Genomic DNA, 27,910 nt, shown 5'->3' on the forward strand with positions numbered 1-27,910 from the left:
TCTCCCTCTGATCCCTGACCATTAGTTTCCCTTTTCCAGATGTCCTTTCAGAGATAATCTTTGCATAATCAGTGCATATGTTATCATGCCCATTTTACAGATGAAGCACTGAGGTTCAGCCTGTCCGGGGTGACACAGCTAGTAAGCAGCAGATCTGGGAACCTAGCCTTTGACTCTATTCCCCATGTTCCTCCCATGACACCACACACTGTCTGGGAAGCTTCATGACGTTAAATTTTAAGCTTTGTCCCCTCTGAATGATGGTGGAATCATTTTAAAATCAGTCCAGTAAAAACACATAGAGCCTTGTACTGCTTTCCACTACTGCCCCTTTCTGTCTAAAGCTTAAAATCATATCTCCTTACTTCCCTTTTGCCTTGGATAAGGTGAGATTTGTGGCCTGGGACACCAGCTACAGATGACTGAGCTCCCAGCAACTCTGACTGGACCTGCAGAGTGTGGGCAGACCTCTTGCAAGGATCCCTAGGAGGGCTGGGTAGACCCAGCTCAGGAACCTGGGTTGCTGGCATGCCTATACAGCAAAGAGGACCCCAAGATGCTCTTTTTCCCATGAGGAGACATTGCCCCCTGGAGCAGGGGGCAGGGGTTGTTTTGTTCCAGCAGAAACAACTGCCTTTCACTACAAAGGCCCCTGTGTGAATAGTCACTCTTCCAGATGAGGGTTTGGTGGATCCCAGCTCTCTTTTTAGGAGCAAATAACCTCTTCTTTTTTCTTCTTTCTAGGTTTGTGGTTACCCCCTGGCTGGGCTTCATGGAGAAATCTTCTCTGATTTCTAATCTAAATCCCAGAGCAGCCCCCATCTTTCAGTGGACAGAATGAGAGGCCTTCTGTAACCAGGCATAACTGGCCATCATGGGGAAATTGATCAGGATGGGAGTGCAGGAGAGACGGTTACTCTGGCCAAAGCGGCTTCATTGGAGGCGCCTCCTCTTCCTATTGGGAATGCTGATCATGGGTTCCACCTACCAGTACCTGAGGAGCCCCCGGGGGCTCCCCTCACTGTGGGCAGCAGTCTCTTCCCAACACCCTGTAAAACTAGCCAGCCGGGACCTTTCCAACAATGAGATGATGATGGTGAGCAGTGACCCTCCAAAATCTAGCCCTGAGATGGAGGTTGAGACATGGGCACCCCAAGCCACAGTAGGCAGAGATGGAACAACACCTGGTGTAACAATGGAGAACACCCCCAGTATACCTAGAAGAATAGCCAACGTCATTCCAGCAACACCCAAGAGCAGCGACAGCCCAGCAGCAGCCCGCAAAGAAAAAGTGAAGGAAGACACCCCAGCCACACCCAGTGGAGCACTGAATCACTACCCTCCAACTTCAGGCAGACCAGTGGTAAATAATTATACCCCAGCAACACGCAGGGGAGAAGTGAAGAGCTACCGCCCAACTCAAGCCAGGGGAAAGGTGAGGAAATACACCCCATCCCCACTTGGTAGGATGGTGAACAGTTACGCCCCATCCACATTCATGACAATGACCAGGAGCCATGGGATCACCCCCAGAGCAACAGTGAAAGACAGTGAAATTATGACAACCAACAAAATACTGGAGACCAACCCTTCCAAGAGAGTATTGGGGGAAACCACCCCAACTCCTCTCAAGGGAGTAACTGATAACGGCCTACCCTTCCTGATAAATGACTTAGAAACTGACATGTTGACTTCTCCAAGGAATGTGGCAGAAGAGAAGACCCTAACTACCACCAGAAGAGTGGACAATAATAGCTCAACCAACCACCGGGGGTTAGTGGGAAAAAACAGCCTGACAACACCCCAAGGAACAGTCCTGGAGCACACCGCAGCCACCTCTGAGGGGCAGGTGGCAGTAAGCATCACGACAGAAACCAAAGCCTCTACTGCTGCGTGGAAGGCTAGGAATCCCTCGTCCAGAACCAGTGCACCGACCGTTGGAATATCCTCAGCCACCTTCTGGGGGCTGGTGAAGAACCCTTCACCAGCACCCACCACTCCAGCAACTCCCAGGGTCAGGGCAAGTCCGACCACTCAGGTCCATCACTGTGTGGTTGTGGAGCCAGTCCCAGTCTCGTCCACTGTCCCCTCCCCCAGTCTGACAACAGCTGGGATGCCAGAGACTCCCAGTCCCTCAGTACTGCCTTCTGGGCAGCCAGACCTCCACCCCAAGGCAGAGTACCCCCGAGACCTGTTCAGTGTGAAGGAGCGGAGGCAGGGCTGGGTGGTCCTGCACATCTTTGGCATGCTGTATGTGTTTGTAGCCTTGGCCATCGTTTGTGACGAGTACTTTGTCCCAGCCCTGGGTGTCATCACAGACAAGCTGCAGATCTCTGAGGATGTGGCAGGTGCTACCTTCATGGCTGCTGGAGGCTCTGCCCCCGAGCTCTTCACCTCCCTCATCGGCATCTTCATCTCCCATAGCAATGTGGGCATCGGCACCATAGTGGGCTCTGCGGTGTTCAACATCCTCTTTGTCATTGGCACTTGTGCCCTCTTCTCCCGGGAGATCCTCAACCTCACCTGGTGGCCCTTGTTCCGTGACATCACCTTCTACATCCTTGACCTAATGATGCTCATCCTCTTCTTCCTGGATAGCCTCATTGTCTGGTGGGAGAGCCTGCTGCTTCTGCTGGCCTATGCCCTCTATGTGTTCACCATGAAGTGGAACAAACAGCTTGAGCTCTGGGTGAAGAAGCAGCTCAGCAGGAGGCCAGTGGCCAAGGTCATGGCCCTAGGGGACCTTAGCAAGGTAAGAACAGGTTGGCTCAGGCTTCTCTGCCCCCTTTTGGGCAAAAGGGGTGGGGGAAAGCCAGGGACTGAAGAATGGAAAGTGCTAGGTCAGACCTCAAGAGATGAGTGAGTGTTCTGGTTCCCTTGCAATGCATTCAATATTTATAGAGTCCTGTTCTCTGCCAGGCACTATGCTGGGGCTTTTTCAGGAGTGAACTTGGGTCAGCCCTTAATCGTCCTATAAAATGGTTATTATTAGGATCCCCCGTTGGCAAGGGAAGAAACTGAGGCCTAATGAAGTTAAACCACTTGTTCAAGGTCACACAGCAAATAGATGGTGGGGCCAGGATGAACCCGGGTTGTTCTGATTGGGTCTTCAGAAATGACATTTGAGCTGGGCTTTGGAGAATGTCCAAGGAGATATCAGGCAGGGAAAAATGATAAAATGGGCATGGTGTGTAGGGTTTATCTAGCACCCTCACTTTCATTTAATCCTGTTTATTCACATTCCAGGCCTGGAGGGGCTGGTAGTTTGGTTAGGATCTGAGAAGGAGGAGGCTTTTTGAGTTTTGTTTTGTTTTTAAAATATTGAAGATGGGAGCTCCACTCATCCACTGACAAGCAAGCCGTGAGTGCAGAGCCCTTTCTCTGTGCTGACTGGAGACTGAGAGCTCCAACTCTGGGGCATTCTTCTGACCCCATAGTTCCTTTCCAAGAATTTCTCTGCCCCTGTGAGGGACCTTCCTGCTAAATTCATTGCATGATTCAATAATCTGGATAGTGAAATTTAATTGGGAAAGTGATCTCTAAAAATTCATCCCCAAGTATTTTGTTCCTTGAGACTCCAAAGTGAGGGTTCCCTAGGGAACGCAGACCCCCATTTCTCTCATGCTCCTAAAGGGTGAGTTTGGGCAAAAGTTGGTTCATAGCCTGCCTGTTTCAGATCTCAGGCCACTAGTGTGAGCAGAATTTTGCATGCAAAGAGTGGAAGGATTTAGCTGCTTAATCCAGTGCAGTTTTGATGAGTGGGCAGGATGGAGACCAAACTCAGCAACGTGTCTCAGAGATGTGTGATACAAGGAGATGAAATGTACTTCCTTTAGGACTTTGAGGTATGTGTGGTGTTCAGAGCATAGAATTGAGAGTCAGGAAACCTGGGTTCTAATCCAGTTCTGCCTCTAACTATGTGACCTTGGACAGGTCCTTTCCCATCTCTGGCGGAAATGACAGAGTCCAACTAATCATGCAAATGTTCTGTGTAGTGGTAACATTCATTGATAATGTCTTGTGTCTAAATGAGTTCCGTTCTGTCAAGCCCAGCACAGCTGTTGTTTCTCTGATCTGGTCAGCCGACTTCCAATTAGTACATTTTTGCAGATGGCCCAAAAAGGAGAAATATCCTGCCCAGGGTTGGACAACCAGAAGGTATCCTCACTGGAATGGGAACCCAGTATCCTAACTCCCCATTCTGTACTATTTCCCTCCAGATGACTGCTCTTAAGAAGCCAGAGGCTTAAAAAAGAAAGGGAGGCTCAGAGCATTACCTCATTTAATATGAGGAAACAGGGTCCTCCCTCCTCATGAAGTTCTCAGGGCAGGCTTTGCTGAGGGTGGCCATGAAGTCTGGTACTATTCTCTGAGAAAGTATCTAATGCCTTGGTATACATTAGGCCAGCAGTTTTCAAAATTGGGACTTACCTGGTGGGCCAGTGGTTAAGACTTCACCTTCCGATGTAGGGGGTGCGGGTTTGATTCCTGGTCGGGGAGCTAAGATCCCACATGCCTCATGGCCAAAAGGCCAAAATGTAAAACAGAGGCAATATTGTACCAAATTCAATAAAGACTTTAAAAATGGTCCACATCAAAATGCCTCTTGACTTGCCTCCCAGTCCTTCATAGTAATTCTGTTTTTATTTAAACTCTGCAAATTCTCAATTTTCATTTTTGTCAGAACTAGACCATCAAAGCAAAGCTTGCCAAGCAAGTAAAGCATAATCATGATTTCAAAAGAGAATTTGTAACTTACTTAAAACATTCTTCAAGGCCTTTAGTAGCAGTTCTTTGCCAACCAGTGAGAGCAGTGCTGATTACAACTGTTCTTATCTATTTATTGAAACAGATCCAGTATGAATTTTTTTTTTTTTTTTTTTGCGGTACGCGGGCCTCTCACTGCTGTGGCCTCTCCCATGGCAGAGCACAGGCTCCGGACGTGCAGGCTCAGCGACCATGGCTCACGGGCCCAGCCGCTCCGTGGCATGTGGGATCTTCCTGGACCGGGGCATGAACCTGTGTCCCCTGCATCGGCAGGCAGACTCTTAACCACTGCGCCACCAGGGAAGCCCCAGTATGAATTTTATTAACAGCATTATTAAAAAAAAAAAAACAGGTTGAAATACTGGCTGTCCTTGAAAGTAAATTTATATTTATTTAAAATTGAAAACCTATAGTTAGGACTTTGCAGCACTAACAACTACCTTCTAAAAATTAGTCCAGATAATTAAAGTGTAGCTATTTTGAAGTGATTTTTAAAAACATCTGGATTTGGAGTTTCACCCCAGGTTTCTTAAAGCCAGAGAGAGCGGTAACTGCCTTTGCTTATATCATTCTGTCTGTGTTTGGCTGCCCCAAGACCTGTGATCTTGTTAGAGGGAGGTAAATTATCCTGTACTTCAGTGACAGACTGAGGCAAGCCATTCTGTTTGAATTCTTGAAGCAGTTCTCTGAAAATCCAGTCTTTGATCTAGTAAACTGTGTTGGTATTCATTTTTGTGATTTATGCAAGAATGTGTACTCACCTCTGCAAATTATCTTACTTTAACTATGAAACTTTATGAAAATGAACATGCCTTGCTCGCTCACTCATGCTGACCTATCAGTTCACACCTCTTCCCTGACTAATGGGTTCCTTCTTTGAGCTTCTCCTTGAGAAGGCAGGGGGTCAGGGAAACTGGGCTTATTCAGTCAGCCACACACCCAAAGGTAAGGAAGTAAGAGAGAAGTGCGGAAAGGCCAGAGCGAGTGGTAGGGAGTCAAGGAGGAGGGTTGGGGAGAAATCAAAGCCACAAGTGCTCAGGAAGTTTAAGCAGGGGGAAGACAATTAGAGGGCAGTGGGAGCCAGCTCCTTCTTGGAGGGAAACAGGAACGGGAAAGACACTTGGGCCTCCCCCTTCCTCTGTTGGCAGCCTGGGGTGAGGTGTGGCCACAGTGTTAGGGTCATCATTGCCACTAAATGGGGGAAATAATCTTTATATCTCCCAAAGTGCTGAGCCCAACGTCTCATGCCTAAAGCAGAAGCTCCACAAGTATTTGGTGGTTTCCTCAGGGAACTCTTAACAGGTCAGGGTCTCCAGTTTATAGAGAAAAAGGAGGGAATCCATACTTGTGGAGGGCCTATGACATACGTACATTATCTCGACAATTTCTCATAAAACCCCTGCAGGAGGGGAGTTCCCTGGTTGCCTAGTGGTTAGGATTCTGGACTTTCACTGCTGTGGCCCAGGTTCAAGCCCTCATCGAGGAACTGAGATCCCCCAAACCCTGCAGCGTGGCCAAAAAAGAAAAAAAAAAAACAACCCTGCAAGAATAAATTGTTATTGCCATTTTGCAGATGAGGAGACTCTGAGGCTCCGAGAGGATAATTAACTCTGCCAAAGTTACGCAGCTAGTTGGTGGTCCTTATCACCAGTTTATGAATCCATTTATCTGGGTCTTAACCCAGTATCCATGGCTAACTATCCCTGTTATCCTGGGCAAGTCAGTGCTACTCCACAAACCTATATTATTAAGCACTTAAATGAAAAGCAGTGTGGGAAGTAAAAAGATCATGTCCCTTCCAGTAGAAGGGACAGACATAGACAAAAGTAACTGATAAAAGGAACACTGTGCAAAGTGCTACAAAGTCACTTTGCTTTTCTTCGAGGTCTCACGCTGCTCATCTGTAAAGCGAATGGGATGGACTAGTGTAGGGGTTGGCAGACTTTTACTGTAAAGGGCCAGACAGTAAATATTTTAGGCTCTGTAGGCCATATAGTCTCTATCCAACTACTCAACTCTGTTGTTGTTAGCTTGACAGCAGCCACAGACAATAAGTAAACGAATAGGAATACCCCTGTGGTGTTTTACTAAGCAACATAATCGCAGGTGTTCTCCTACCTGAACAATTTGGAGATGTAAGATCAGCAGAGAACGATTCATTTTCTTATCAGATATTCACCCAATTGATTATCTGTGGAGTTTCTCAGCTGGAGGACCTTTCACTTTACTTTTTATTCTGCTCTGGTAATCTAGAACCAGGATAAAGTTTTTTTTGTGAATGATTCTAATCAGAATTTACTTAAGAGTATTTTCAGAAAAAATAAATGTATCATTGAACATAGACACATAGTAACTATTTTAGAGTCTTTCTTTTCACACTGGCTGGAAAAAAAAAATTCAAAGCTAAAAATATTTCAGACAACATTGTCAAACTGACATGTATTGGTTTGAGGATGCCTTTTATGAACCCAATGAAGAAATGGTAAATTTTTTTTTGAGATATATTAATTAATTTTTAATTTACTTATTTAATTTATTTATTTTTGGCTGCATTGGGTCTTCGTTGCTGCGTGCGGGCTTTCTCTAGTTGTGGCTAGCGGGAGCTACTCTTCGTTGCCGTGCACGGGCTTCTCATTGTGGTGGCTTCTCTAGGCACAGGCTCTAGGCACGTGGGCTTCAGTAGTTGTGGCTCATGGGCTCTAGAGCGCAGGCTCAGTAGTTGTGGTGCACGGGCTTAGTTGTTCTGCAGCATGTGGGATCTTCCCAGACTGGGGCTTGAACCCATGTCCCCTGCATTGGCAGGTGGATTCTTAACCACTGTGCCACCAGGGAAGCCCAGAAATGGTAAGTGTTTGCATAGCTATCGACACAGTCTAACTTAGCTTGCTCTGAAACTTTTTTTACCTGGTTTTAAAGCTTTCGGTGTTATTTGTTCTGGCCCCAAATGATAAATATTTGACCTTCCTTGACCATGCATAGTTGCAGAAAGCCAAAGTTGAGGCTCTAGCCTGGCCAAAAAGCCTTATTTGTATTTGAAGGATGATGGGACCTTCTTTATAGAGAGAGCTACAAGCTTAGCTAGAAATAACTGGCCATCTGCATGAGATGCTGATTGGCAAGACAGCCCTGTGGGGCACCAGTGGTGAAAAGGGATGCAAGATGGGGAATGAGACTGGTCCGGGCTCCTTTGGAAACCCCATATCCACATTCAGCCCCCAGGAATACTTCAGAATGTGAAACTCCAGGAGGAAGTCTGCCACTCTTTCTTAAGTGCATTGCAGGCTATTTTCTTCTTGGCAGGGTTTTTTCTTAAACCAACCAGCAGAAACCCCAAGCAGACAAACCTGGTGCCTCCTTAGGAACCAGTCATCCCTTTCCTGTCAGGGTTAACATTTACTCCAGTGACCTGTACTGCTAGACAACCAGCTGTCTGCTGTGGAGACAGGGGTGCTGGACAGGAAGCAGCCACCAGGGCCCTTCCTGCCTCTGTGGGCCTGACCTTACTAGCCTGCAGGGAATCCACTTTGCTCCCAAAGAACTCATCCTAGCTAGGCTGAGGGGTTCCCTCCTTTAATTTTTTTTTTTTTTTTTTTTTTTTGCCGTACCACGCAGCTTGTGGGATCTTAGTTCCCTGACCAGGGATCAACCTGGGTCCTCGGCAGTGAGAGTGTGGAGTCCAGGGAATTACTTAACTTCTTAAATAATAGTCAGCTTCCCTCCAGTTGTCAGGAAAATATGGTAAGAATCAAATTCTCAGTGTAAAGGCTTCTTTTCTTCATAAAATTTTCTTAAGCTTTCAGCATTCATCTGCTTGTGGGTGCTAGCAGATGACAAAATGAATGCATAAGAAACAAACAAATATTAACAGAAAAACTCAAACATCTGGTCATGCCTGGCAGAATAGCGTGTTGTTTCCATGGATGTGTGTATGCTTCTAAGAGATTTTACGTATTCTGTTACTCATACAACAGAGTAATCTTTTTTCCTAGTGTATGTGATGAGATTAAATATGAAATTAGATATTCATGGTGTTCTGCAAATAACAGCATGATTTCTAGATGCTCTGCTACCTGAATAAATTGGAAATATAAAACTAACAGAAAATGTTTTAGTGTGGGGGAGTGGGCATATGGATGATAAACAAGTAAAATAACATATTTCTGAGTATGAAAAGTGCTGTGAAGGAAATAGTGTATGGGATGGAGAGTGACTGTAGGTAGTGGGCCCCCTTTAGCGAGGAAGAGCAGGGAAGTCCTCCTGGAGGAGGAGAAGTTCAAGTAGACAGTCCAAGTAGAGTTCCATGAGAATTCTTCTGGAATTCTTCCCCATGCTCCATAGGGGAAGAAGAGGAAACAGCATTTGCAAAGGCTCAGAGCAGGGAAAGACCTTGGTGCACTAGAAGAAAGAACTGGAGGCCAGTATAGTGAGTAAGGGGAGAGTGGTACAGGATAACACTAGAGACGGGGATGAGAGCTGCTTCATCAGGGCCTTGTGGATTAGATACGGAGTTTGGATTTTATTTGAAGTTCAATGGGAAATGATGTAATGAGGAGTCATAGTTAAAAGGTCACTCCCTAACTGCTATGTACAAAATGAATGGTAGGTGTGCAAGGGTGGAAGTAGGGAGTCCAGTTAGGAGGCTGTTGTGGGCATCCAGCGTGTGTGTGTGTGTGTGTGTGTGTGTGTGTGTGTGTGTGTGTGTGTGTGTGTTTGTGTTTGTATCTTTGAGAGATATTTTGAAGACAGAATCGTCTGGATTTGGTGATGGTGTGGATGTGGAGGGTGAGTGGAAGTCAAGGTTTTTCGCTTGAGCAGCCGGGTGGATGGTGGCGCCACCTAGTGAGAAAAGGAAGACTACAGGAAGAACAGGTTTAGGAAGACTCAAAAGTTCCCGCTCTGGAATGGTGAGTTTGAGTGTTTATGTCACCTCCAAGTGGATATGTCTATGAGACAGTTGCACAAATGGGCTTAAAGCTTATGAACAAGGTCAGGGCTGGAAATAGAGATTTGTGAATCGCCAACAAATGTATGGTTATTAAAATCAAGGACCAGCTGATGCTACTTTGAAAGAGAGAGAGAGATTAGGATTAAGCCCCAAAGAACTCTGATGTTCATTCATTTGGCAAACATTTGTGGAATCTCTTTGTATGAAACCTGTGTAGGGTCTGGGGATACAGTGAGAAATAAGGCAGCACTCAAGGGGCTCAACCTAGCAGAGGAGCAGGAGTTGATCCAGGTTTTGTGGGGTCTGACACTCTTTAAGAAAAGGAATATAAAACTATTGCTACAAAATTAATTATGAGGCCTCAGAAAGTGTTTGTGAGGGGAGAGATGGGCCCTGAAGTTTAATCTTCATCAGCTCTGTGGTAAATCCCCCTTAGTGGGGAAGACAGAAAAATAAAAGTAATATTTACCATATCATGTGTAATGATGTAGGTAAGTGCTGAGGGATTTAGCACTGCCGAGAGTGGACATCTCAACAAAAGTCAGGGAAGGCTTCCTAAGGGAGGTGATTCTTAGCTGAATCTTGAAGGACAAGCAGGGGTTGGCTGACTGAAGAAGGGATAGGAGTCTCCTAGGCATGTATAAAGGCCAGGGGAATGAGAGAGGGTGATGAGACTATAGCTGCACTGTCCAGTATGGGAGCCACTAGCTACATGTAGCTACTGAGCTCTTGAAATGGGACTAGTCTGAATTGAGATGTGCTGTAAGTATGAAATATACATTGGGTATATTAGTATGAGAAAAAAGGTAAAATAGCTCATTGATATTTTTATATTAATTACATGTTGAATTATAATTCTGATATATTGGGTTAAATAAAGTACATTATTAAAATTAATTTCACCTGTTTCTTTTACTGTTTAAAAATGTGGCTACTAAAAAAATTAAAATTACATGTGTGGCTTGCGTTCTATTGCTATTGGACAGCACTGAACTGGAGGTAAGCAGGAGGGTGGAATATGCTCAGCTAAGGAGTGTGGACTCCCTCCTGAGGACACTGAGCCCCCAGGGTACAGGGGAGGGACATGGTGTGCTTTGCTCAGAAAATCACTCTGGCTAAAGAGTGAATGAGGAACCAGAAGAGGAGCAGTCCAGGAGTCAGGAGGCTGTTGCAGCATTGTAGGCAGAATAGAGACATGAGGCCGAATTTGAGGACTTTCAGGAACTAGATCTGACAGTTGGTTGTAGATGAGCTGTGAGGAAGCGAGGAGGAATTTGGGCAGACTTTTGGGTTTCCAGCCTAGACAGGTGAGTGGATCAGGGTGCTAGACTGTATTCAATGAAGGTAGGACTCAACCATGCATTCAGTAAATATTTGTTGAATGAATGTTTCAAAAAACACACAGACCAGAATGTGCAGTTCAGGAACTGTGTCATGGGTGGTCTAGAAAGGGAGAGGTCAATGATTAACTGCTACATCAGTGGGAGATAGGAATTGGAGGTCAGGAGGACAAGCCCCCGAAGGGTCGCCTTGTTCACCAGCACAGGTTCCCGTGAACGGCTGGCTGCAAGGGATCCTGTTGCTCATCCTCATCAAGATGCATCACAGGTGTTGGGGGTTTGGCTGGCATGAAGACATCTTCTTTGGTTTCCTCAGCCCTCTGGTTAATTTTCATGAGGAGAGGGAGAAGGTGGGGATGATGGGGCTGAAGAAAAAGGAGGATGATTGGTGTAGTGTGAGAGGTGGATGTGGGAATGTGTTTGTAATAAGGGCATACTCTGAAAGCACCTACTTGCTGGTACCGCTACCCATATATGGACCCATCAGTCACACTCAAATGGAGACAAACATTTGTATCCATTTACCTGAAATGTCAATAATATGAAACAGAGCCACTAGGAAATATAAATTTGACTTCATTTCCTTATTTATGCTTGGGAAAAAAATGTGATTTAGTAAAAACAACAAAAACAATCCTCTGAATAGAGATTAGGAGGTCGGGGGTTCTTTCACTATTGTTGTGAGCGTGGGCAAGTCACAGAATCTTTTCTGCATCTCAGTTTTGTCATCTGCCAAAATAGCAATAATAATACTAGCCTTGTCTGTTTCATAGAATTAATAATATGGAATGAGAAAATACATGTGAAGGGCTTCAGAAAGTTAGAAGCGCATACTGAGGGTAGAGGATGTTGATATGTGCAATGAACAGTGAACCCGTAGAGAAGTACTTTGACTTAAATAAATCTGAATGGAAGAGAAATCATTAGGCATGTGCTTCGTGGGGCAAAAGTCAGTCTCTCCTGCCCTTTTGTGGACAGAACCAGCCATCCCAAAGGGTAGCCTGGCCTTTCGTATTTCTAAGAACTCATTGGGTAAGAGTTGGACGTGATAAATAGTGAGGTGGCTGGGCCAGTGGGGTTTGGTGCTGTAGCCTCCAATATCCCAGAATTGTGAAAGAGGGGATTTGTTCAGAAAATCCACAGTGCCCCCTTCATATTCAGATTGGTTATTTCTGCTTTGGTTCATTCATTTGTATGTTCGTCCATTTGTTCATTCATTCAACAATGTGTATCCAAGCATTCAAACCTCTCCCATCCTTCAAAGATTATCCAAACTTCACCTACTTTCAGAAGGCTTCCGTGTCCATCCCAGCACAGCACCTTAATCTGTGCCTCTCATTTCTTCAGGCACATTCTGCTTTGTCATGTGTTCATGTTATCATTGGTCTCAATTCCTTTCTGTAAGTAGAATCCATGCCCTAAACATCTTTGTATCCCTACAGCACTAGCACAGTGCCTGGTAAACAGCAGGTACTCAGAAATTAAGAACTGAATGAGTGAACAAATTGGGCGGATGGATGGGTGGGTGGCCCTGAATCAGGCAGTATTCTCTGTATTTTCTGATCAGGCAGAGATGGGAGTGTAGCAAGTCCAGTTCTACTTCTGGCCGTGGAGGTTGGTGAGGTGGGCGAGGCAGTGGAAGGTGAAGACAATTACTGGGGGCAGCCATTGGTGACTCTGCTGCCTGAAGATGGCGCTAGAGGTCACTTGGCGTATCTACTCGTTGAGCTCTCCTTAACCGAGCATCTGCTGTGTACAAGACACTATGCCACAGGTTAGGGGAACAGAGATAACTATATCGTAGTTCAAAAAGACATGAAGTCTAGCTGGGTAGACAACTAATATGTGTGAACAACGATGATTTCTTTAGAAGTTCGGATGGTGTTACGAGATAGTAAATGCAAAGTGGCAAGCTAGTGGTTCAGAGAGTAAATACTGTGGGCGTAATGATTCTTCATCTCGGGTCTTCTAGGTCTGTCCCCTTCACCAGCTGCCCTACAGCTTCCCCAGGACACTAGCAAGCACTTATTCGATTATAGAGCCAGATTTTTGGTATCACAAAATGTGTCCACTGTTGTTATACAGCTTTTGAGGAGAGAGGTATTGTCGAGAGCTGGAGTGAGGGCTGGGGTGGGGGTGAAAGGGGCCATTTGGGAAAGCTTTATGTAAGAATTCACCCTGATTTTTCTGAAAAATTGTTAGGCATAGAGGAATGGAGAAGGCATTTTAGGCAGAGGGCAAAGGCATGAACAAGGGACTAGGAATTGGAATTGGTTAGGTATATGCAGGAGACTGTTCATTCATTCATTCATTCAACCAATGTTTTCTGAACCCTTGCTAAGTGCCAGGCAGTGTTCTCATGCTTTACATACAAGCATGTGTCATGGATGAAATAGTCTGCCTTCAAGATGCTAGTGGGACAGTCAATTTACTTGGGTTTGCCAACATACAAATAACATACAAATAGATTGGGGAAAGTGCTATGAAGGAAAAGGAGTCAATAAGAGAGAATTAGCTGGGCACCTTAGCTTCCCAGAGGAAGGTGACATGTAAGTGGAGACCTGAAACGTGGGGAGTGGAGGAAAGAGGGTTCCAAACAGAGGAGGAGGGATCGTGTGCTGAGGGTTTCGAGGTGGGTAAAGAGGATGGTGCATTTGAGAGACTGAAAGACAGCTGTAGCTGGTGTTACTGGACCTCAGTGAGTGGACACATTTGACTGGGAATACTGTATGCAGGCTGAAGCCAGACTGTGGAAGGCCAGGCTGGGGGTGGTGGACGTGTTAAAACATTTTCTGAGGCCAGATTATCTCTGGGTGTGTTTCTGTGTTCCCACATGAAGGCTGCCTGGATAGAGAGGGAAGTAGGGAGGAAGGGTGAGGGTCTCTCTGAACATCTTGTGATTCCTGTCCCTATTTGCAGCTGGGCGGTGGGACAGTTGTGGTGGATGAGCAGTAGGATAACAAGAAGCTGAAGGTGGGTGCTGTGTGGAGTCTGCCCAGTGGGGATACTGCAGGGTTTCAGAGGACAACCACAGACCCAGGGCGCTGTGGCCCTGATTCTGGGGATACTGGGCTGGGCTCAGACCTGGGAAGCTCCTGGGAACGCTGCCAGGGTGAGCCAGGGAAGGAGCCAGAGGGACTGTCACCTCCAGGTGGCCTTGGAGGAGGTGCTAGCTTGGGAGCTAAGTCCAGAATGTCACTGCTCACTGCCTGTGTGAGCTTGGTCCTCAGATTCTGCATCAGTAGAATGACTGGGCTAGATGAACTCAAGTCCCATTTTGTAGACCCAACACTCTATGATTGATCTAAAAGCCTAATTACCTGCGGCTTTGGAATGCCCCAGAACTAAGAGAAACATACGAGGGGTGGGGCAGGGGGATCTGAGATTTCTGAAAAACTGTGTCTTAGCTGTCTTTGCCCTGTGGGCATTTGGGAAGAAGTGGGGACCTTAGAGAGAAGAGGCCAGGGTCTGCATGAAACCTCCCCCATCCTATGAAAATCTGTAGCCCTGTTGTGAAGTATTGTGTTACCATAGCCACTAGATGGCAGAAGAGTTCAGATCCAGAGGGTTGGTTGGTAGGGAGGGAGGGACCAAGCAAGCAGTTTGTCTGACTTTGGATGTTCCCTTGTTAAGTCAGATGATGTTTCTATGTGTGTCGCTATCGTAATTAAGAAAAAAAAAAATTCAGCTAAGTTTAAAAATCAAATCAGCTTTATTCAACAATTCATGAATTGGCCAGCATCCCATCAGCAAATAGAAAGGAGTTCCAGGTTGTTTCAGGCAAGGTCACCTTCCTTTGGGGGACAGCAGGGGTCTGTCGGGTAGATTACCTCACTAGTGTGCTAACCAGTTAATTCCAAACTGACTGGTTAAGAGTCTGTTCCCGGGAGGGGCTGAAACTGCAGTTAGGTATTTTATGTTTCGGTTTGGTGATGTGGGCAGAGTACAAGTGACTCCATTTTGGACCTGTTGTCTCTTTTTTAGCACTGTGAATGAATGTGTGTCACATCCGTGTGTCTGCACATACAGATGTGTGTATGTGTGTGCCTGTGAAGGTCTCTTGAGCATGTGGGTAGAAAAGAAAGGGCTGGAATCAGAAGACCTGGGTGCTAGTCTTGACTCCTTCATTTATGACCTTGGATAAGCCACCCAGCCTTGTTGAGTTTTCATTTCTTTTTCTGTAGGTGGGGATCAAAGCCTTGCTTATGTCTGGGGGTGGGGCAGAGATAAAGCACCATGATGCTCTTTGTGGACTGTAAGGGGCTGTGCCCATGCACCGTGGGGCTGTCTGTGAGGTGTATGGGTGAGAGTGTTTCTTTGAGGATGTACTTGCAGGGATGGACAAACCCTCGGTAATGTGGTGTCTTTAATACACGTTGTCTGCTCCCTGTCAAAGAGCTTGGGGAATGACTTGGTATGTAGAATTAGCCAGTCATGGAAGAGTTGAGGGGAGGCTGAGAAAGAAAGCACTGTAACTGTCCTGTTGAGGTGAAGGAAGATGGGGTGCCAGGATAAGGCTCCTGTGCTTCTGGCCTGATCTTTATAGGAGGGAGGAGGGTTAGTGAGGCCCCCGTGTGGCTCCTCCCCCGGCTCGGGCAGAGGCCCACTGAGGCCTGTGCCGCTCTCTCCTGCTTAGCTCGCGTCCATGCTGACCCAAGGGAGCAGCTTGGCCTCTCTGCACAACAGCACCATCCGCAGCACCATCTACCAGCTCATTTTCCGCAGCCTGGACACTCTGGGGGAAGGTAAGCAAGGTCTGCCCAGACCTGCGTGGTCTCCCTGTCCACTCCTTCCCTCCTGCAGCTGAACAAGAACTGGGACTTGCAAAACTGAGAGGCAGCAGGTGGAGTGAGGGTGGGAGTGGGAAGAGAGTTAGCAGAAGAGAGAGGGTGGTAGAGGCAGGCAGTCTGGGAAGACCCACCAGGAGAGGGCCCGGAGGAGCTAAGGTCCTTAGGTATCCACATCCCACTACCTCCCTGTCTCCGTGTCCCTCCTGTAAAATGAAAGGGTTCATCTGCCGTGAGTGAGGCCATGAGTGTCATGTGCCGTGCACTGGTCTATGTTGGGGCTGCCCTCCGTGACTTTCCTGCAGAGCCCACCCCCATGAGTCAGCCCCAGTGTCCCACAGAGTCTCCAGCAAGATAGTGTGGCCAGGGCTGCTTCTGGGGGCATCACCTGCGGGGCCCCACAGCTGGAAGCTCTGGATGGTGCCTCCCTTTGCTCTGTATTCAGCTCCAGAGTCCTAGGAAGCCTGCTGACCCCTCCCCAAGCCAGGTATCCCAAAGGACACCCTGGGGGCCACCAGGACCACTTCTGGGAGTGGTGAGGGTCCAAAGTGTAGTGGGAGCTGATGCCCAAGTTGACAAATGATGGAGGCAGCTGAGATCCTCACCACCCACTTTACGGAGACCTGCCTTCTGCCCCGCTTCCCCAGAGAGCTACCTCCAACAGGCTTCGCAGGCCCCTAAAGGGCATCCTCAGGTATGCTTCTCTTCTCCTTGGGCACCTCTGTCTCTGGGACACTGCTGCAGAACTGGAGCACCAGCATGAGGCCCATCAAGGAAAGGTTGGCCTTTGGGCGGAAGCCAGGGAGTTGGAGTGCAGCTGGGCAGGAGGCTGAGGACTGAGCCGAATATGACACCAGAGACTGATCCATGAGCCCCAGGGACAAATTTTAGGGACCTCAGAATTTCTCAGGCCCTGAAGCATCTTCTTCACATATGATACTGGGTTGTTGGTTGTTTAAAACAAGCATATGGTCAAAGACGAGGTGATCAAACCTTCCCTAGAAAATCCTCACAAGGAGCTTCCGCAGACATTGGGAGAGGCCACCCCCCTGTCAGCTCCAGAAAAACAGTACCCCTGGGGTTTCAAGAGTGGAGTCTGCAGCACTGGACAGCCTGTGGGTGATCAGTGCTGGGGGCGTATCTGGCCTGGGCACAGTGAAGGAAGCTGTATCCCTGGGTTAGGCCTGGCCCTCCTCGTGGAATCACTGACTCAGCAAAGTCTTAAAGATAAAGACCTTCTCCTGGATGGGACTGCAGGGCCCCCTGCCTGGGCCACTTTCATGAGCAGCAGCCATCTGCTGGCTTGTCCTAACAGGATTATGTGATGTCCAGGCCATGTCCAGGCCAGGCTGAGGTCAGAGGAGATTGATACTAAGGAGATGATCCGGCCGCGCTGAGAGTTGAGAGGCCATGTGAGGAAACAAGCGCTGGGGGAGCCAGTGGCAATTATCCCCAGGAAGACAAGCACGCTTGGTACCCTGTGTGGGTGTGCGATGGGTATGGAATGGCCCTCCCAGGGAATGATTGCTTATGTGCCTGGGATGCAGTCCCGCTCAGAGAAGCTGGCCCTGATCCTGCACCCTGAGATTCCATCCAGGAAGGGCTGGGATCAGGCAGGGCTGGGATGAAGGCCTTTGTTCCCAACACTTTGCAGATACATGTTTGTATTTCCGTATGCTCTTTCCAGATGGCTATCCAGATGTTTCCACCCTTTCCAAGCAATGAACTCTCTCCACAGAGCTGATCCATGGTCTGAACTCTTACCCTGGGTAGGGGCTTTACCTCTCCAGAATCCCATGCTTCTTCTGGTGATTTCACTCACACATGTGCGTGTGTATATGAGAGAGACAAAGAAAGAGACAGAGATAGAAACAAACAGAGAGAGGCCCTTCAGCGGACCTGCTTTCCTCGGTGGCATGGGAAATGAGAGGTTAGGGCGTGTGATGAGGAAGGAGAAGGAAAGAGGGGAACTTGGTTTTCTTGCCAGCTCCTCCAGCCAACAGTCAGCAGGTATTCTCAGCACCAGGACCGGAACCAGGGGAGCCCTTCAAAAAGCTATGCGTTGTTCAACAGAAGACTGCAGTGCTTTATCAGTGCCAAGGGGGCACTGGAGCAGTCTGCATGAGGTAGGCAGTGGAGTGCCCACCACCTGACATCTCAGTTCTGATGGGACCCGCTGAGCAGGCCCACCAGGACACTTCGAGGGACCACACTTGCCAGAGTGATGGCTCTGCAGGATGGAGCCTGTTGCCAGAGGCAGCTGCAGCTCAACCAGCCTGATTGTTTAGGAGACAGGTTGAGAGAAGGAAACTCCAGACCTGCTTTTGTGTCCTGCCCATCCTGGACCCAGGCAGAGTTTGATTCCCAAACCTTCACAGTTTGTCTGTATTATGGACTAGGGGATCTTCAGGGTCCCTTCTAACTCAAACCCTCTGGAATGCTGGGCCTCAGCAGTGCAGAGTTGCTTCCTGGGTAGAACAGCTGCTCTCAACTACTATCGTCAACTCATCATTGTCGTCATAGCTAAAACTTATGTAGTATTTTCTAGGTGCCAGGCACTGGCTTAAGCACATTCATATATAAATTCATTTATTCCTTCAACAACTCTGTAAGATTTTTTTTTTTTGGGGGGGCTGCATTGGGTCTTCCTTGCTACGCGTGGGCTTTCTCTAGTTGCGGTGAGCGGGGGCTACTCTTCATTGTGGTGCGCGGGCTTCTCATTGCGGTGGCTTCTCTTGTTGCGGAGCACGGGCTCTAGGCATGTGGGCTTCAGTAGTTGCAGCACACGGGCTCGGTAGTTGTGGCTCACGGGTTCTAGAGCGCAGCCTCAGTAGTTGTGGCACATGGGCTTAGTTGCTCCGCGGCATGTGGGATCTTCCCGGACCAGGGCTCGAACCCGTGTCCCCTGCATTGGCAGGCAGATTCTTAACCACTGTGCCACCAGGGAAGTCACTCCGTAAGATTTTGTAGGTGAAGAATCTGAGGTACAGAGGGTCACCCAGCTGGATCCAAAGCTAGCAAGTGGCAGAACTAGGATTCAAACCGAGGCATCTAGCTCCAGAATCCATGCTAACTTAGCAATATTTAATTGCAGCAGTTAAAGTATTTATTTATTTTGTCTCATGGACTCCCACATCAGTGCTCTATCATATTACTGCCTTTTTAGAGAGGGGACACTGAGGCGTAGAGAGGGTACATAGGCTTCCCAAGGTCACCCAGCACTCACAGGGCAGAGCCAGCCTGGAACCCAGAATAGACCCCATGGCTCCACTTTGCTCTTACCCTTACGGACTGCACAGCTGTGAGGAGGACGCTCGTGAGCTCCTGCACTTCAATCTCTGTGCCTCTCAGCTTGAAATTACACATGTACAGCACTTTGCTTGTTGCCTGGAACATAGTCATATTGAAAGAGAGTTGACTTCCCCATTTCTCTTTTCTGGAAATCAGGGCAGCACTATTCTGTGCACGATGCTCTGTGGATTGCCAGCAAGGCACAGAGTGTATACAGGGATCTGGAAGGAGACTCTGCTTGGGCTGCAGGTGTCTGGAGTCCAAAGGAGAGTGGCAGGGAACTTGGTGAGCAGCTATTTCCCCTTTCCCACTGGAGAGGGGAGGCTCATGAACATGGCCACCAGTAGTTCCCCTGGAGCCATAGCAAAGCTTCTAGTAAATTCATAGAAATTAAGCTGCAAAGGACCTTACAGACAATCTAGTCCAAAGATGGCAAAAATATCTCCCTGCCATTATTTCTTCATTCCCTGCCCATTGCAGATATCACCAATGAATCATGGTACTCTCCTACCAAGCTTGGACCAGAATTCTCAATTCAGCACTCAAGCAGCCGTCAGTTGAGTTCATAAAGGAAATAAATCCTATTTGTTGCCCCCAAATAAAGTAAACCATGTCATTTTATCGGAAGTAGGCCTAGAGAGGGGAAGTGACTAGCCTAAGTGGCCAACCTAAGGTCATAGCCAGTTAGTGACAATGTAGGGAATTTAAGGCAGAAGTTTGGGAATTGGGCACCATGAACAAGCCTAGGAGGACCAGAGTCCAGATGTTGCAACTTCCAGGCCAGCCTCTTTCCACCTACTTCAGCTGCTCTGTCAGCTGACCAACCTAACTGAATGGTGTAGCAGGGATACTGTGGTCTTGGATAAGATGTGTTTCCTTTCTCATTCACAGCCCGGCCCTCCAAGGACAAGGAGGAGGAGAGCTTGAATCAGGAGGCCAAAGCCAAGCCTCAGGCCAAAGCAGAGAGCAAACCAGAAGGTGAGAGGATGGTGAGACCAGTGGGTTTTCTCCTGCCACCTTCCTCCCTCCTGTCAGCCAGGGACTGGGCGGCCTCCTGGTCTCTCTGAGCCAGTCAGCTGGAGTGATGAGCTGGTGCTCCCCTCCTCCCTGCTGCACTCCGGCCTCCTCCTTCCAGGGTGCTCCCCTTCTGGCGTGGCTGCAGGCCCGGGGGTGGCCCTGTACAGCTCCCTCCACACTCTCCTCACATGGGGTAGGCAAGGCCTGGCAGGGGTTATTGAACTTCTATTTCTTTTTTGCTAAATTTTGTCCCAAATGAGATTCTATTGGACTCTATTTCTTCTTCCTGTCACTTCTACACAGTGCTGCTAGGGAATTGGTCTGAGACCAGTAACCCCAGTGAGGGAGGGCCATCGGGGGTCTGGTGATGAAAACATCCAGCATCCGTGTGGCAGCTGGGACACGGTAGTGAGACAGCTACTGCCCAGTGGGCTCTGCACAGCACACCAGGCCTGCCTGATCCACCCAGCAGCTTCGGAGGGAGGGAGGTAGAGCAGCAGTCATTGTTCCCATTCTATAGACAAGGAAACTGAGGCTCAGAGAGGTCAAGTGACTTGCCCAAAGATATATAGCCAAGAAGTGAGAAAGCCTGTACCTAAACCTAGACCTCCAGACTTTCCAGTTCTCCCTCTCCTGCAGTCCTATTCCAAGACTCCCTAGCTGCTGCCTTTGAAATCATCAGGCTCCTCTCATGCAGTTGGTAGGGGGAAGGGTCAGGTGCTGAGAGCTGGGGCTTTGCCCTCTCTTTTAAGCTGTTCACAGTATCCTTGGCTACATTGCCAGGATGGAAATGTCTGAATACAGGGAGAGCAAGGAGAGCCACTTCCGAGCTTTCCTGTCATCTGCAGACATCTCTGTGGACAGGACAGTAACAATTCACATCACATCATTTTCCTTTTCCTGTTAACAAGAAATTCCCCAAACCTTCTGTGACCCTGAAGTGGAAAAGTCCAGTAGCCCTGTAACCACTCACACCAGTCTCTGCCAGCTGCCCTCAGAACCTGGCACACTCTTCTGACCTATCCCATGTTTATCCTTTAAAGAGGAGGAGCCAGCCAAGCTCCCTGAGGTCACGGTCACACCAGCCCCTGCTCCAGACGTCAAGGGAGATCAGGAGGAAGATCCTGGCAGTCAGGTAGGCACAAGCCTCTTCCCAGGTGGTGGAATTTGAGAGGCCCAGGGAAGGATTTGCCAGTCAAAAATCAGTCCTTCCTGAAGATTGGAAATGCTATTTGAGGTTCATTCCTCTGGTGTAAGCATTGCCCTTTCTTTGAAGATCAAATACCTCATGGGGCCAGTTAATTCACTAATACCTTAGTATGAGTAAGATAATATGTATGAGAATGTGTTGCCAACCTATGTCCAATCAGCTGTGGCAGGGAGAGGTGGCGTGCTTTGACTCCAGTGTGGGAGAAGGGAGCTACCCGTCAGGGGCTATTAGCAGTGACAGTTTTCAGAGAAGAGGGTGCAGGCTGGGCAGACACTCCTGTACCTATCAATTTAAATGACTTGTCGTTTCCTCCAAGAAGCCTTCTCTCCTGATGAGGGTGGGGAAGGGAGGGCAGAAATTATTTCAGACTCAAGTCTTCTCACTCTTCATTTCCAACTGAAAGCACAGGCCTCATGGATATTAATATTTGACTTCTTCATTGGGTGCTCTGAACCCTGGTTGCATATTAGAATAATTTGGGGAAGCTTTAAAAACTGCCCAGGGCCCACTTTCAACCAATTAAGTCAGGATATCTGGGTTGGGTCCTTGGGCATGAATGTTTTAAAATCCTCTAGGTGATTTTAATGTGCAGCAGAGTTGAGAATCATTGGGCAGTGTTGGGGGTTGGCAGTGTCATGAAATTTGTTATGGATGACTTACTCTATGAGCACACAGCCCAGGTCATTTGGTCAAGGGATTGGACCAGCACATTGTTATAGGTCATTTAGGAGCCTAATCTGAGGACCCTCAGAATCAATGGCTTTCAGAGTGAGTGGAGTCAGTCCATGGTTCCCACACACCAGTCTATAGATGCATTTATTAGAAGCACTTGTGAGCATATTAAAAGAGATTCCTGGCTTCCAGTCCTAGAGATTATACTTCAGTTGGTTCGGGGGGGCAAGGAAATCTGTATTTCTAATAAGCTCTCAGGCTACCAGGTTTGGGAACCAAAGATCTCATTCGGCCCTGGCATTTGCAGAGCAGGGTAGCTTGGTGGTTAAGAGGCCAAGAGTTGGACTGTCCATATTCCAGTCCCAGCTTCATCACTTACAAACTGTGTGGACCATAAGCAAGTTATTTAACTACTCTGTACCCTAGTTTCTTCACCTATCAGATGGATTTAGTTCTGCCTATATCATAAATTAATTGATTCATGAAACATACTAAGTGCTAATTGTTATGATTATTATTATACCACTTAGCATGATGCCTGGCACATAAATACCCTCAGAAAATAGGTATCCTCCTCGTCATCATCATTTTACACGTATAAGGTAATAGAGCAGTTGAGGAGTTTTAATGGACTCAGCAATGTGATGTAACCACCAAAAGATACCATGTCATTTTAGGCAACATTAATGGAAGCACAGTATCTAAAATAAGGGGGGTGATAACCCTGTTTGACTCTGTGAAGTGTTCTGTGTTGTTTTAGAAGCCTCCTCATGGGATATAAGCTAACTAGAATGAGTTCACCAAGAAGGAGAGGAGGCTTTAGGCCATAGTATGGGGGAACCATAGAAGGATCTGGGAATCTTTAACCCAGGGAAGAGAGCTGTCTCATGGAAGAGTGTTATGTATGGCTCCCAAGAGTAAACCTATACACAGGAGGTAGAACCTTGGTATAAATATGACTTCAAACCAATCACAGTTGTCAAGATGACAGAAGCTGCTTTAGGTGGTGAGTTCTCCATCCCTAGAAATGATCAAATAAAGACCAGACCACCACTGGGTAGGAGTGTTGTGAAGGGAATTTCGCTGAATGATTGCACTAGTTTCTTCCTCGTACTCAAGCTTTTAGATACATTCTGAGAACAACAAAAAATGTGGGGAAAAACTGGGGAGAAACAAGCAGGGCAGTTATTTCCCATTAATCTGTTGGCTTTGGATTGCAGGGAGATGTGGCTGAAGCTGAGAGCACAGGTGAAAGGACAGATAATGAGGTTAAAACTCCTGGTGAAGGTGAAAATGGAGAGCAAAGTGGAGGTGAAGCTCAACCAGAAGGTGAAGGTGAAGAAAAAGGAGAGAATGAAAGTGAAGGTGACATCCAGGCAGAAAGGAAAGGAGAGAATGAAAGTGAAGGTGACATCCAGGCAGAAAGGAAAGGAGAGAATGAAAGTGAAGGTGACCTCCAGGCAGAAAGGAAAGGAGATGATGAAGGTGAAGGTGAAATCCAAGCAGGAGAAGATGGTGAAATGAAAGGTGATGAAGGTGAAACTGGAGAGCAGGAATTGAACGCTGAAAATCAAGATGAAGCCAAAGAAGATGAGAAAGGTATAGATGGTGAAGAGGAAGGTGATGGAGGTGAGAGTGAAGACGAAGAGGAGGAGGAGGAGGAGGGAGAGGAGGAGGAGGAGGAGGAGCAGGAGGAGGAGGAGGAGGAGCAGGAGGAGGAGGAGGAGGAGCCTTTGTCCCTGGAATGGCCTGAGACCAGGCAGAAGCAAGCCATTTACCTCTTTCTTCTGCCCATTGTGTTCCCACTGTGGCTGACGGTGCCCGACGTCCGGAGGCTGGTGAGTTTGCCCAGCTGTCCCCAAGCTATCTGTCCCCAGGGAGGCTGTGGGGTCTCTCGGCACTCCCCCTCAAGAGGACGGAAGGGACAGGACAAACCAGCTTGACAGGGCTCAACTACAGAGAGGATCTGGGATGGAATCTGCAGCTCTAGTGGGGACCATGCACCTAAGGGAACACACTGATGGGCTTGGGAGGCCTCAGAATGTGCTTGTTTCCATCACTATAAGCAACGTGAACTAACCCCTCCTCGAATTCTCAGTTTCTTGATTTTAATATGGGAATGATGCCACTGCACACCCTCCACATTGCACAGGGATATTGTGAAACCCCAGGGTGATAAGTGCTGTTTCTACCCAGTATTCCTGTTTATAAGGAAAGGTCTGACTAACATACTCCACCCAAAGGGGAACCATATTCTGTCTCTGGGTCCAGAGAGGGGTGGGGTGGGGAGAGGTTGCTGAAGCCAAACCAGGTACTTAGATTGGTCTGGTTCCAGGGCAAGCAGGTAGCTCTCCAGTTTGGCAACTGCTGAACCCCCTCCTGTGTGGACTCCCCTATGGGCCACCAGCCCCATCCTTCTCAAGGTCCTCACTGGAGACAGAGATGGAAGCTCAAACTTCTCCACATCCTCTCCATGACTCCTCCAGCAGATCTCTTCACTGATACTGGGGCCCCCTCAGAAGGGCCAGAGACCTTTAGCCTTTGCAACTTATTTCTCTTCCTTTTCAAACAGGAGGCTAGGAAATTTTTTGTTATCACCTTCCTGGGATCCATCATGTGGATAGCCATGTTCTCATACCTCATGGTGTGGTGGGCTCACCAGGTGAGTGTGCGGCAGGAACTATATCCTGCATTAGCAGGTCAAAAGGACTTTTTCCCTTCAGGGTGAATTTCTGGTACCCAGGGAATAGCGAGGACCAAGTGAATTTGTAGTTTATACATTGTAAAGGCTAAAAAGTAGACTTTATATTCCAGGGAATGTAGTGCTTTTCAGGTGTGGCTCTTCTGTCTTGTAGTGTGACAGAAGGCCCTTCACAACCTGATCTAGTTGACCATTCCTTCTTAGCATTATCCCCTGCTTCCTCTGTTCTGTATCCCACACTTCTCTCCACCTGGTGACATCGTACACACTCGTGAGAGCAAGCTCAGTGTTGCCTCCTTTCTGGCGTTTAATCAGTCTTCTGAGTGCTTAATGGTTTTGCTGTTCTACCTAGAATATTGCACTTAAGCACAGAGCTGTATTATTATTATTATTATTTTAAATATTTATTTATTTGGCTGCATGGTCTTAGTTGCAGCACGTGGGATCTTTCGTTGAGGCACGCAGGCTCTCTAGTTGTGGCGCAGGGGCTTAGTTGCCCCGTGGCAAGTGGGATCTTAGGTCCCTGACAGGGATTGAACCCACATCCCCTGCATTGGAAGGCGGATCCTTAACCACTGGACCAGCAGGGAAGTCCCTGTAGTATTATTTACATGCTTTTCTCTTTCAAGCTGAGAGTAGGGTCAGTGTTGTACTGCTCATACTTCTACCTCCGGCCTCTAAAAAGTTCCTGGCACATAGCAGGTGTCCGTGGTTCTGGAAATGGAAACTTGACACCAAGAGGCCTTTGGAGGAGCAGTTCTTTTGGGAAGGTAGAGGTGTTGTAGTTGGAATGACAGTAAGTGGTATCATAGGTGGACTTTTACTCCAGTTTAGAAAAGAGCAGCATCATTCCCTGAAGCCTTGAGCAGGGGTCCTGTTCTTTCTCTCCATGGCCCATCTCCCCAGCTGTTAGTTCTGCTGTGACCCTACCTCACTCAGGCCAAGGGAACATGAACTCTGTGGAAGGTGTTGGTTTTGCACAAAGTAGTATGTGGTTGGTGCTTTGAAGAGCCTCAGATTTTTCACTTGGTTTCTCATTACTGTTACTATTTACCAGGTTGGTGAAACAATAGGGATTTCTGAAGAGATTATGGGCTTGACAATCCTAGCAGCAGGCACATCAATTCCTGACCTCATCACCAGTGTGATTGTCGCTCGGAAAGGCCTGGGAGACATGGCCGTGTCAAGCTCTGTGGGCAGTAACATATTTGATATCACCGTGGGGTGAGTGGCAAAGTTGCTTTCTAGGGCATGATATGTATGACTGGCAAACACTGTGTTGGCTCTGTCTGCTGGTTTTTTGCTCCATTCATTATACATGGAATAAAAGGGCATTTATGTTATTAGCTTCTGCCAGGCAACAAAGTATCCTCCCTTCATTCATCACAGCCAGATAGGATAACAGAACTAAAATGCTGCCTGAAATGTAACTGACTAGAATTTATAGATGAATTGAAAAATGAAGTCCATTAAATTCCATTACCAAATACAAACGCTCTGCTCACTGACCCCCAAGGTGGAGGAGGTGGGGTTGGAAGAAGCAGTGACTCAGTCTTACTTCCTGACATTCTTGCTTCTTTGCATTTGGACTCCTGCTGGCTCAGAGGTTCTAAAAGCATTTTGTATAAACAAACAAATGCTGCTTACTCCTGTATGGGTTTGCTTACCCCGCTCCTCCCAACCTTGTCAGAGCAGAGTGTCCGCGCTATTTTCATTTCCCCAATCATGTTCTGGATGTGGGTGGTGGCTTTGGTTTCCTTAATTTGTATATGTGTGTGCTTGCAGGGTGGGGCAGGTAAGAAGGCATAGGAGAGCCCTGATCACTAACGAATGTAAGGAAATGTTATCCTGAGCTAGGCCTTATTCTGATTTAGAGAGTCACACATCTACCAATTTAGGTTAGTCATACAGAAGTCATGAAGTATGACGAAAACAAACTCAGAACCAGAAAGCCTGTTTTAATCTTAGCCTCTCTCAGTTATCAGCTGTGAGCACTTGGGCACATAATTCCCTGAACCTTAGTTTTCTCACCTGTGAAATGAATGTTTTCTGCTCTGTTTCACAGGTTTGTGTAAAAATGAGTGCTTTGTAAATTGTAAAATACTGTTAAGTATATGGCATGATTATAAACATTAAGAATATTCACACTGTTTCTTCCATCTTGCAGCCTGCCCCTTCCTTGGATGCTTTTCTCTTTTATCAATGGATTACAGCCTGTTCCTGTCAGTAGCAATGGCTTGTTTTGTGCCATTGTTTTGCTTTTTCTCATGCTCCTGTTTGTGATCTCTTCAATTGCATTATGCAAATGGAGAATGAACAAGATCCTGGGCTTTACCATGTTCCTCCTGTACTTTGTATTCCTGATAATCAGTGTGATGTTAGAAGATCGAATCATATCCTGTCCTGTGTCTGTCTAAGTCAGTCACTGTTGCTCAAAATGGACACGGATCAGAAAACCATGCCAGAAGTTACTGTACCACTTGTTACATTAAAGAATGAACATGATCCAGGAGAGTGAACTGAGTGGGCAGGAGCCTCTGATGTGGATGTGATCGGGACTGAAGTTTATCCTTGGAAAACACCTGCAGCTCATTGTGGATTAGGACTCTTTGGAGGGGTGGAGCTCCTACCACCCCTGATGCAGACAGCTAACACATGGAGGCCAGCAGAAGGACCCAAGTCAGAGGGTTTTCTAAAATGAGATATTTGGGAGTGAGGGTTGGGACAGGTACCTTAGCAATCAGATAAGCTCCCATGTTCACAGTTCCCTGATTATTCCTGAAGGGCTGCTGATGCAAAAGATGCAGGTGTGGTCTCCATCTCACCCTCCTGGCCCCTGCCCCCAGCACATGCTGCAGTTTACTGTCTCCTCTTTTTCTGTTCAAAACATGTGGTTCTATCAGATTTGTATTCATTACAGGTTCAGTTACTGGTGAGTTTAAAGGAGCAAAGTCTATAGGAAAAAAAGTATAACAAGAATCAATTATCATTACACACTGTAGTCCAGTAAAATGTGTACCAATATTTTATAGCTTAAAAAGGAGGACTACATATGCTCTCGTATTTCTGAAAAGTCAAATTAAAATAAGCAGCTCAAGAAATTAAAATTCATAATTTGCCCTTCAATTGGAAGATGTGGGTATTAGGGAAGGAGAACTACTCTGAGGGCTATTTAAAAAC

The 27,910-nt window shown here is 47.3% G+C and overlaps 1 protein-coding gene across 2 annotated transcripts; it reads left to right on the forward strand.

Annotated features, from left to right (window-relative positions):
* Positions 1–874: 874 nt before the first annotated feature.
* On the forward strand, positions 875–27,147 carry SLC24A1 (solute carrier family 24 member 1; the record flags this gene model as incomplete). Of its 2 annotated transcripts, XM_082648623.1 has the most annotated exons (8): positions 875–2,752; positions 15,689–15,797; positions 20,022–20,108; positions 21,191–21,282; positions 23,250–23,867; positions 24,602–24,691; positions 25,788–25,954; positions 26,898–27,147. In XM_082648623.1, the coding sequence occupies 8 exons, from the start codon at positions 875–877 to the stop codon at positions 27,145–27,147; spliced, it is 3,291 nt and encodes a 1,096-aa protein (XP_082504749.1). The 2 variants fall into 2 exon arrangements, with proteins under 2 accessions (XP_082504749.1, XP_082504750.1); XM_082648624.1 differs by lacking the exons at positions 15,689–15,797; positions 20,022–20,108; positions 21,191–21,282.
* Between the last annotated feature and the right edge of the window lie 763 nt (positions 27,148–27,910).

The sequence above is a fragment of the Grampus griseus genome (genome assembly GCF_964374135.1).
Source record: "Grampus griseus genome assembly, chromosome: 2".
Classification (NCBI taxonomy): domain Eukaryota; kingdom Metazoa; phylum Chordata; class Mammalia; order Artiodactyla; family Delphinidae; genus Grampus; species Grampus griseus.